The sequence below is a fragment of the Notamacropus eugenii genome, chromosome 1, assembly GCF_028372415.1.
Source record: "Notamacropus eugenii isolate mMacEug1 chromosome 1, mMacEug1.pri_v2, whole genome shotgun sequence".
Taxonomy (NCBI): Eukaryota; Metazoa; Chordata; class Mammalia; order Diprotodontia; family Macropodidae; genus Notamacropus; species Notamacropus eugenii.
The window spans coordinates 527,429,919-527,441,347 of NC_092872.1; the positions used below are offsets into that span (position 1 = coordinate 527,429,919).

Sequence of the window (11,429 nt, forward strand, 5' to 3'; positions counted from 1 at the left end):
GACAGAGCCAGGAACAGGTTCTCTAAACGTAGAGCTCCATGGGGTTAGCTGGTTATCTGTGTTCATCCTATGTCCCCAGAATTCACTCCCCTCCCCTCCATCCTCCACCCTAAATCCTCTAGGCCACAGATCTGTAGTTAGTATTCTGGAGTTAGGGTGGTCAATTGACTGGAGAGAAAGAGAGAGGGATGAAATGGTGTCTGGGCTTGAGAAAATATTCTAGTTGTTAGGTAGAGTAGACAGAATTGGGGTCAAGGTGGAGTTGGTACCTGTGGTGTTCCAGTTGGGGGAAGAGCGATCAGGGGGCCTATAGATGAAGCGACGAAGGGAGCTAACAGCATGGGAGCCCACCAGGGTGTACCGGCCAAAAGCTCGGCAGTCTACTACCCGGATATTGAGCGGAGGATGCAGCAGCTCATTCTCTGGAAGGTCCTGGGCAGGGGGAATGAGAAGGAAGCTGAGAGCCTGCTGGGAACATACCCCTCCTCACCCCCAGCTCCATCTAGGGTCTAGGTGGCACAGTGGATAGAGCACTGGACTTAGAGACAGGAAGACCTGAGTTCAAATCTTACCTCTGACACTTCACTCCCTGTTCAACCTTGGCAGTCACGTTACTTCTCTGGGCCTTAGATTCCTCATATGTAAAATTAGGGGATTGGACTGACTGACCTCTCAGGTTCCTGCCAGATCTTGATTCAATTACAGTTGAATCTCTTTCTTTAGTCCACATCCCTTTGCTCCTCCTTCTCCCCTGAATAGTAACTCTGAGCCCTCACTCACTACTTCAAACCACTTGACAAGGGTGTTGAAGTTGGGGTTCTTCTTATAGTTGTGGATCAAGGATGACTGCACCCCTCGGCCTGCACACTCAATATCCACTCGAGGTCGGTCCACCTGGGCCAGATTCACTCGTTTCAGGTCCCGGAGACCCCAAAAGAGCACCTAGGAAAGGAGGAGACTCACTGGGAGGAGAAAGGATATGGGGAAATGGAGGTAACATCTGGACTAAACGGTGGCATTGGGTAGGGACAGAGAGGCAGAACTGCCTAGGAAGCACAGCCCAAGGGAAAACAACACTAGATTTGGAGATGGAAAAACTGGATTTGAGGCCTTATTCTCCCGCTGAGTGATACAGGATGTGTGTGCTCCTCTTCTCTGCACCTGTTTTTTTATCTCTAAAAAAAGAGATTGGACTAAATTGTGTCTATGGCCCCACTGAGACTTGACATACGGTGACCTATGTGATTCTCTGGCTTCTTCTTCCTTGGACATACCTACCCAGGTACAAGCAGGTATCTAATGAGATCCTAGAGAAAATCCAGGTTGAGGGAAAGAGGCCAAGGGAAATGAGCCATTGGGAAGGGGTATGGTGGAATGATTTCAGATGCACTAATGACAGAGTCTAATGAGGTGAATGAATGAATCAATAAAAAAGCATTTATTAAGCACCTACTATGTGCCACGGGCACTGTGCTCTGTACTGCATCCCAGGCACAGGGGATACAAAGACCAAACTGAGACTGCCCCTCCCCTCAAGGAGCTTACAGCCTAGCTGAGGGAGGTAACATTTATGTAAACAGATACTAATTTCCCTTCCTCTCTTTCCTTCCACTTGGATTTTTTCCAGACTTTAATTAGAACAGTTGTGTCAAACTCAAATAGAAACAGGGATCTTTGCCTGTGCATGTTGTCTTGGAAAACTACAAATTTAACGTTATCTATGCTTTATTGTACTTTTATTCATTTTGTTAAATATTTCCCAATACATTTTTATCTGGGTCAGGTCATACTCTGGAATATTGTTGGAGGCATGTTTGACACCTGTGCATTACACAATGATTTGTACTTGGATGCAAAAGGAATAGGAGGCCACAGACCCAGAATATATCAGACCTTCATGAGGCATTACAGACCAGCTCGTATAATTCTGTCATGTATATAGGAATAGAAAAATGGATAGGATAGAACAGAGTGAAATGCACTGATCCAAGTCAGAGTAGCTGGGTTTGCACACAACTTCTGACGCTATATTAGTGACATTAGGCTTCATGTAGAAGAGATGGTGCCAAAACCGAACCTTAAAGGAATGTAGGAATTCTAAGAGACAAAGGTGAGGAAGAACCTGTGCAGCAGCATGGCAGTGAGAGACGGAATGCTACATAAGAGGAATAGTAATTAGTCTACTTTGACTAAAGCATAGAATGTGGGCAGGAGGATGAGTAATATTTAGTAAGGCTCAAGAGGTAAAGTGGGGTTGGGTTCTGGAGGGCTTTGTGACCCCAGGTTTTGTGAGTCTTACATTTGTACTGTTGGGAGAAATTACCTCTAAAAGGTCCACGATAAAGTAAGAGACACATATAAAGAGAAATTGAGGCTTTGGAACCTGGAGAGGTAAGGAATATAAGGGCTGTGGTGGGATGTGACTGTTACTGAGCCACAGGGAGAGAGGAAGGGAGGCACTCAGGGAAGTGCATCAGGTGTCAGTGAAGGACGTTTAGGGAGAGACGCCGCAGGGAGGATGGAGTGGATGCCTCATGCTGCCAGGAAGGAGAAGCGGGCACTTGTTACCTCAATCCTATATTTGCTGAGCACAGGCCGAATGCCAAGGGGCACAGGCATGATGGGCCCTCGGTCTGTGTCCGCAGGGCCATTGATGGGAGGTAGGTCAGCCTTCCCCGCTGGTCCAATCTGCAGACATGGAGACACAGTACACTGCAACATAGCTCAGACCAGAGCAATGGCTAGCGATTTGGATATCTGGGGCAAGGAGGATAAAATGCCCCTGGAGCAATAAAAATTAAATCCCCAAGTAAGTCAGAAGTTGATACATGTGTGTGTACATGTGTATGAATAGGTATATGTGTGTACATGCATGGGTGTAGTGCATGTATGCAAACACACATATATGGTTGCATGAATGCATGTTTTCACATGTTTGTGTATACAGTCACATTGCACATGTATGCATGTATGGGTATGTCTGTGTGTATGTATATGTACATGCAGACATAAGTATACATGAGTATTGTGTATCTATGAATAATGTACATGTATGAGAATGTGTGGATGTGTATATATGTGTGTGGGTAGCATACATATGTACAAATATATGCTATTATATGGTACATGTGTGTAGGCATGTGTACTCCACACAATGCACATCTGTATTATGTATGTTCCATGTAAGTTGTACAGTATCGCATATATGTACATTGCATATGTGCAAATTTGTGTATATGTATAGCTATGTTTGAATGTGCATGTATATACACATATGGCTATATTTGTGCATATATGTGTACATATAGCTTTGTACCCATACACTTATACATGTAGCTATGTATGTGTATAGATATATATGTGTATATGTATATGCTTGTACCTGTGTACATGCACGTGTACATATGAACAGGTGTATTATACAAGGTAGGCATACTATGTACATGTAAACATGTAAATGCACAGGGACACATGTGTACTGTGTTTATGTGTGTGCTTGTGTATCATATTGAAATATATGCTTGCACGTGTGCATACAAATGGACATATATTTTATAATGTGAACATGTATGTGCTGTAAATGTACTATGTAAGAGTACACACGATGTGATTTATGCAAACACATGCAATAATGTAGATATGTTGTAAATGTGTACCATGTGAGGGTATACATGTGTGTGCACGCATGTCCTGTATGCTATTTCTATAAGTGAGCACATGTATAAGTCTATTATACTATGTCATGTTCTACACAGTACAGATCTGTATGTGCAAACATGTATGTTGCACACACATGTATGTGTATGTCATGCATATGTGTTATATCAGACCTGTGACGTATAAAACTCCCTTGTGTGGCCTGAACAAGATTAAAATGCAGTTGGGAAATATTTAACAAAAAAGTAAAAAACACAATATAGTACAGATGTTAATTTGTGGTTTTCTAAGTCAATATGTGGCCCACAGAGATCTCTTTCTTTTTGAGTTTGATATCACTGGTTTGCATGTATGTTTGTATATGTAGATATATACACATATACATATGCATGTGCATGTATAAATATACTATGCATGTATACGTGTGTGCTGGAAGGGTGCCGTGTATTGTGAATGGCATAGTATATACATGCAACGTGCATATGTATATGAGCATCTGTGCTTAAGTATTTATGTATGTATATGTATGCATGCATGCCTATACATAAGTGCATCACACAAGTTTGTGTAAATGATCTGTATATTTATCTCTGCTGTTGTAATGTGTTCATGCATACATTTGTATGTGTGTTTATGTTTGAACATGTGCATTACATAATATGCGGATCATTGTGTGCAAATGTATATATGTACATGGCATAGACTTCATATGCACACAACACACAAGCAGGTACACTACATGTATGTATGCATGCATGCATGTACATGTTAGGTTGTACAATGAGTTTGTACATGCACACATGTACAATGTTCCTTTATAGGTATACATTTGTACATGAACTGAGTGGAGTAATATCTAATTGTGTAAAAATACTGTTATATGTAAGTGTATTTTCGTAGCATACAAGAAAGTAGGTGGTGAATTGCATACATGTATGTGTGAATATGTGTGCATGAACATGAGTATCCATATATAAATAAGTATGTAATGCATTGTGCAGTGTACTTGTGCAAATGTCTACTGTGTACACATGTGCATGTAGAATCACATACATGTGTGTATTTCACTGTGTACATGTAAATATGCACACATATAATATAATACATGTGAATGGCATTATGCAAAGCATATGTTTTATTTAGATATGTGTATATATGTTTGTACAGTTAGGTACTGTACATGAGTTCTGGTGTAGTTTACATGTACACATTTATATGTGTTTGCATGCATGTGTTTATAAGTATGCACATATAAGTAAATGAGCATGTGTGCATGTGTATACATGCTCGTGTAGATATGCACACTACAGTAATTATACATATGTGTATCATGTGTGCATGTATTGTGAGTTTATACACATGTGTGTTCTGTATACAGTAGGAGTGCATATGTTCCTATGTGTATGTATGCAAACCTAGGTGTACATGTACCTTTGTGTATATCTATGGGTATGCATATGTTCATTGTGCACATGTATGTGCATACATGTACCTCATATACTCATGCATGGGTATATGTGGTGATCCTGCAATACCTCGAGGCTGTGCATGCTCCTCTGGATTTCAGTGCCCTAGGATGAAACTGCAGGCACTCACTCCTGGTCCCCCTAGATGGTGCCCAGGACAAGAGGAGGATCTTTCTCCAGGAGAAATGCCTTTATTTTCTGATAACCAAAGCTGAGAAGGCCCCTACTGAAATTACTGCTCAAAGTGAAGCCTGAATCATCTTCCTCCAGTCGCCCTCTAGTCTGGAGCCTATAACAAGGTCCCCAAGTCAGAATTCCACAGAGAACCAGGGTACTTTGTTCCCTCCAACACCTCAGCTTCTTCTGAAGCCTTGGTCCCTTCCAGTCCTCTCTCTGCCTGGGTTCCTCCTCACCTGCAGCAGTTCAAAGGCAGCCAGCAGGTCCCCAGCTGTGGCATTGCCTCGGTAGATCTGGTAATACTCAAGCTGGGGAGGGAATCGGGGTGGGCAGTAATCCTCATCTGCCATCTTCACCACAGGCTTGGCAAAGGTCCGGCCCATGAAGTCCGCCTTCCCCTGAGGAGAGGAGAGAATGAAGGTGATGTTGTATCCTCAACTTGAGTTGAAGAAAGGTTTGCCTTTGGTTGTCCCCATTCCCAGAGGGCTGCCTCTAAGGTTTCCTTCCCCACTGTGCCAGCTCCGAAGTGACCTATCTTTCTCAGAGACCCCTGTGGGCAAAGGGTCAGATTTGTTGCAGAACATGTGGACTCAAGACCACATGTGCTGCTCTAAGTTCTCAAGTGTGGCCCTTTGACTGAATCCAAACTTCACAGAACAAATTCCCACAAGTTTTGTTCTGTAAAGTTTGGATTTGGTCAAAGGGCCGCACTTGAGGACCTGGAAGGTCACATGTGGCCTCAAGGCTGCAGGTTCCCCACTCCTGGTCTAAAGCCTATGGGCAGGCACACATGTGGGTGATGAAGGGAGGCAATGGGGGCATTCTGTGGGATGGTCTCAGTAGGATGCTCAGGTCTAAGGCTTCCTGAATAGCTGAAAAATACATGACATTTAGGGTTTACAAAGTACTTTATAAATTATCTCATTTGACTCTTCCAATGAACTTGTGTGGTCATCAGGGATGGTATCATTCCCATTTTACAGATAGGGAAATTGAAGATGAGGTTAAATGATTTGCCCAAGGTCAAAGAGACAGTATTGGAATTTGAACCAGGGGCCAATTCTAGTGTTCTTTATACTACATAATCCCTGAAGGTTCCTCAACATGTCTGGCCCAAATTAGGTATATCTCCATAGTCAGAGAGGTGGGGTGAGATCGAGCATCATGGGATCATAGATTTAGAGATCAGAGGGGTTTTAGAGATCATCTAGTTCAATCCCTTAATTTTCTTTAGGAGGAAACAGAGGGAACTTCTGACTTGGACTAGGAAAGACCCTTTGGGACAATCCTATTCCACTTTCCTTAAAGGGACCTCAGTGTGGGGGGCATGTAGGACCATCTCACACAGGGATAGGAAGTAGGCATTCTTCTTTCAGAGTAGGTAGGCAAGAGCTTCAAAGATTGTAATGTTGGGGATTAAGGTTGCCAGCTGTCTTGAAAACAGGGCAACTGAACAAACACTGAAGTATGTACTTTGGCATGAACCACAGTCCACCTCATAGACCACTTTGGTGGTCAGTGATAGCTGTAGTAAGGGATGAGGCAGGGAGATGGAGGAATCATGCCAAAGGGACCCCTGATCCCCTCCCCCTCCTTGCATAGCATATACCATAGTGTCCTGGTCATATATTTCAATGACAATGATGGGAGGGTCATCCCGCAGCTCATGGGCCTCTCCATATAGTTCCAGGTTGTCAAACACCAACATCTGGTCCCAGGTTGGGCACAGGGTCTCATTTAAAACCTGAAACACAGGGGTGAAAGTAGGGTAAAATATCATCAGGAAATCAATAGGGGCCTACTTGGGAGAAAGTCATAGCTACCTACTCTTAAATTTCAGGTTCTATGAAGATTCAGAGCTGAATTTTTGAGTTTCCCTCCCTAAGGGAAACTCCCTCCCTTTAGCAATCTTGAGAAATATATTAGTCAGTATAAAGTAATGTTTTTCCAATCTGTGTTGTATTGAATTTAACTCCAATGAAAATAAATAGCCTTTAATAATGATTATTAACACAGGTGGCTGGTACAGGTCCTAGGCCTATAGCTATCTGCAAGTCTCTTTTCTCCTTGCCCCTCCCCAATTCCCCCAAAGGAATAAGTTGATGTGTTAGCTTATGTTACTAGGCCAAACATGTAATATCCTACCTATGGATCTCATATCCCTCTGAACCTCTTTTGAATCTGTCTCCTTTATCCTTCCAGGGAGAGTCCCCTCTCAAAGATCTCACCTCTGTGCACTGACTTTGAGTGATGAAGAAGACTCTGGCGAAGGGATCTGAGAGGCCACTACTGTCTGCAGCAAAGAGGCTTCGAGCCTGATACATGTGGGCCCTGAGTTGGAATGCTTGCTTCTCTGGATGGGGATGGAAGAACAGAGAAACAAGATCCTGAGGCTCACAGGGTCCCAAATGTTTCCCCCTTCCCCATGGGAATGTTTGGGACTGTGGGGCTGGTATTCTTCTTCCCTCTCACCTTAGTATAGCTTATCCTAGGTCTGGATACCATCCTCCTTTTGATGAGGAGTATGGATGAGTTATAGAGTGGAGATGAGGGTGGGAGGAAGGGATGGGGGCACAAGACTTCACTTTCCAGGCTAAACTGGACAGGGACTTTTCCAATAGATCTACAGGACACTAAACTGAACTGTCCCCTGGGAACTGAGAAAGTCACTCACAGGGGCCCTTCAGGGGACACACTCACTAGTATAGCAGAGGCTGATGGGGGGGAAGGATTGTAGGCCCAGGCCCTGGGCTGCCTTGACCTCCTCAAAGCCACAGGGTAGGCCACACAGGAAGTCTTTCCGCTGCTTATTGAGACCCAGCCATAGGTATAGTTCCAGCTTGGCTTGTACCGTCCAGCCAGCTGAGCCAAAGCCCCTCTTTCCTGGCAGCTAAGGATGGTGAAGAACATGTGACTAAGGGATAACCAGGACCTTGGCCATCCATTCCCTTTCCCTATCCAGTGCCCTTTAGCCTGGACTCCCAGAAGGCACCAGAAGGTGGAGAGTAGGAGAAGAAAGGAGACCAGGAGATGGGGAGAGACAAAATCCTTTCCTGTAACCCATCCCCTAATTTCCCTTTTTTTGTACATCCCTTGAACTTGTAGATGAGGTATGCTGACATCATCATCATCATATTTGCTGTAGGGCCTTAAGATTTGCAATGTATATATTCCCTTATTTGAACCTCAACAACTCTATAAGGTAGGCCACAATATTGTTATCTCCATTTTACAGGGAAGGAAACTGAGGCTGGGAGACTTTAAGTCACTTGCCCAAAGTCACAGCAACTAAGTGCCTGAGGCCAGATTTGAACTTAGGTCTTCCTGACTCCAAGTTCGGTGCTGTTCCCACTATACTCAGCTATCTCACTTTTGAGTCACAGTGTAAGGGAACAGGACAGGACCAGGGTGGTCAGTGCTCAACCATTCTGATTCTCAGTTCATTTAATGCATTCTCTAGCATGCTCCATCCCTTCTGCATCTCGCCACCTTCCTCTGTTTCCATTCTTTGACTCTTCTGGTAAAGGCTAGAAGATTTTCAGATTTCTAAAAGATTTCAGATTTTCCAATTCTCACTGTTTTCTTAATATCAACTTTATAGTTTCTGTCAGAGCTGAGGTCCCAAGGAAAATGTGTGTGCTTGAGCTTAGACTGTAAGTTTCTTGAGAGCAGGGCCTGTCTCAATACTTATCTTCCTGGGACCTAGCACTACTCTTGGCACATAGTAAGTGTTAGTTGATTGCTTGATTGGGAAGTGGAGTGGGGATGGGTTGGTGGTGTCAGCCATGCAGAGCTACTTAGAAGAGATTATAGAGTTTTATTTCAGCCCCCCTCATTTATATCTCCTTTCCCTCCCACCCATCACCTTGAGGAATAGGGTTTTGACTTTGGCGCAGTCCTTCCCAACTTCCTCCTCCACAATTGAGAAGAGCACATCTTTAGAGGGTACCCGAGCATAGGCAATTCGCTTGTTATTGCTCATCATCCAGATGAAGACGTCTGGGATGCTGTGCTGGGGCTGTATTGAGAAAGGGAGCATATTTGAGTTGGAAGGTGTGAGGTGGAACAGAGGAAACTGGGCTTGGAGTGGGGGAAATGGGTGGGGAACAAATCATGGTAGGAGGCAGGGCTGGAAAGAGGACATGTAGGGCAAAAGGAAGAAGGCACCTGCTTGGGACTATGGGAAATGGAAGGAAGCCAGATGAGTCCCATCTACTCTCTATGTATTTTGGATCCCCCATTTGAGGTACACATTGTCTCTTCCCATAAGAATGTGAACAGGGACTGATTTGTATCTCTGGGGCTTAACACATGAACTGGTACATAAAAATAGCTTAATAAATGCTTGTTAATTGACTGACTAATGGATAGAATACTTGACCTAAGTTTGGAGCCAGAGACTCCAGGGAGGATTCCAGAGTCCTAGAATATTAAAAAAAGTCAACTGATGAATAAGAGGGGTAAATGGACTGGAGAATTAATAATTTTCTTTGGTCATAAATGAGGAGTGACTGAGTATAAAGCTGGTGTCCTTGACGTTTTTTGTGTCATGTACTCCTTTGTCAGTCTGGTAATACCTATTGACCCCTCATGTCAATATTTATAAATTTATAAAATAAAATGCATAGAATTACAAAGGAAATATATTATTTATAATATATATAATATTTATAATTACATAATATATATGTAAATAAATACTAAATATAAGATAATATATATTAAATATATGTTATATAATATATGTATATTAGGTAAGGTCATATAATATATAAAATATATATTAAAATAATTATCAAAATATAAAAAAAGACAAGTCTACACACCCCAGGTTTAAGAAGTCTTGCTTTAAAACAAGTCCAGTTTTCCTTTAATGTTTGTACATAATCTAAGTAAAATTTCCTCTTTGGGGAACTGAAGGCAGTTCTCAAAGAGGGGTTGCACAGATGTTTTGAGGGACAGCAAGTGTGAATAGACTGAACCCACAGTATGTGGACAAAGCAACCTCTTCCTTCTTAATGTGAAGGACTGATGACTCATGGGAAGCTAACCCTGAAAGTTAGTGGGAAAGGACCAGCTTTGAAACTGACAAGAATGATGTGGTGATACTGGAGGCACATGCTCCAGCAGGTTGATGGGAGCAATACCAGCTAGCTCAAGAATGCAGCTGGCCAATCCCAGTCTTGCCACTTGCTACATATGTGACCCCAGGCAAAGCACTTGACCTGCTTGGCACTTTGTTTCTTCTTCTTTAAGATGAGAAACAGTTGGACTAGATAGCCTCAGTGGTATTTTGGTCCACCGAGTGGCCAGTGGTCAGCTCTCAATCTGTGATTCTATATTACTCTAAGAATGGATAGTTTAGGGATGTTTCAGAACATAATTTCCTCATTTTATTACATGGCGATTCAGTTTTCCATAAGTATATTTTATTTTCAAGTCAAAATAACAAGGATTTATTAAGCACCTACTATATGCCAGGGACTGTGCTAAGCCCTGTGATTGTAGAAGGACAGGCAACAAACAGTCCTTGACCTTAAGGAACTCACAGTCTTGACTTATTTCACAGAATTGCAGGATCTGTGGGTTGGAAGGGATCACAGCATCCATTTATTCTAACCCACATCTGAAAAAGAATCCTCTCTACTACATCCCTGACAACTATATCTCCAGCCTCTTCTCAAGGACTGAGAGATGGGGACCACCCACCACCTCTCAAGGCAGCCAGTTCCACTTTGGGATCATTCTAATCATGAGGGAGCTCTTCCTGACATCACACCTAAATTTGTCTTTTTGTAACTTCTGCCCACTGCTTTTCATTCTACCATTTGAGGTCATATTGTGCTTAAGGGCTGGTAAAGTACTTTTCAAAAGTGCAGTCTCTTATTTAAGGGTGTACTATGGAAAAAAAAAAGGCGGGGGTGTGTATCTCTGCCAAGAGCATGGTCTGAGTGACATCAGGAGAAAGGTTAAAAAGAACTGGCATCTAGAGAAAGAACTGATAAATAGAAGTATGTATAGAATAATTTTACATATATGCACATATATATATATTTGTGTCTAATGGCAGCCATCTCTAGGGTAGGAACAGGGAGGGGAAGACCAAAAGGAAAAACGATTTACATGATC

The 11,429-nt window shown here is 42.7% G+C and overlaps 1 protein-coding gene and 1 long non-coding RNA gene across 3 annotated transcripts in view; one reads left to right on the forward strand and one right to left on the reverse strand.

Annotated features, from left to right (window-relative positions):
• Positions 1 to 11,429, reverse strand: part of OTOF (otoferlin) — a 45,249-nt gene that overhangs the window by 26,733 nt on the left and 7,087 nt on the right. For both annotated transcript variants that reach the window (XM_072633938.1, XM_072633937.1), the window contains exons 9-16: positions 9,166 to 9,318; positions 8,001 to 8,190; positions 7,529 to 7,653; positions 6,910 to 7,044; positions 5,537 to 5,698; positions 2,569 to 2,688; positions 781 to 942; positions 270 to 432 (exon numbers count right to left, since the gene is read on the reverse strand). In XM_072633938.1, coding sequence (XP_072490039.1) covers positions 270 to 432; positions 781 to 942; positions 2,569 to 2,688; positions 5,537 to 5,698; positions 6,910 to 7,044; positions 7,529 to 7,653; positions 8,001 to 8,190; positions 9,166 to 9,318 — 1,210 coding nt within the window. The remainder of the gene's footprint in view (positions 1 to 269; positions 433 to 780; positions 943 to 2,568; positions 2,689 to 5,536; positions 5,699 to 6,909; positions 7,045 to 7,528; positions 7,654 to 8,000; positions 8,191 to 9,165; positions 9,319 to 11,429) is intronic.
• The window catches only part of LOC140520172 (uncharacterized), a 44,777-nt gene continuing 38,355 nt past the window's right edge, over positions 5,008 to 11,429 (forward strand). The window contains exons 1-2 of the long non-coding RNA XR_011972418.1: positions 5,008 to 5,720; positions 7,503 to 8,502. This is a non-coding gene — a long non-coding RNA (uncharacterized lncRNA). The remainder of the gene's footprint in view (positions 5,721 to 7,502; positions 8,503 to 11,429) is intronic.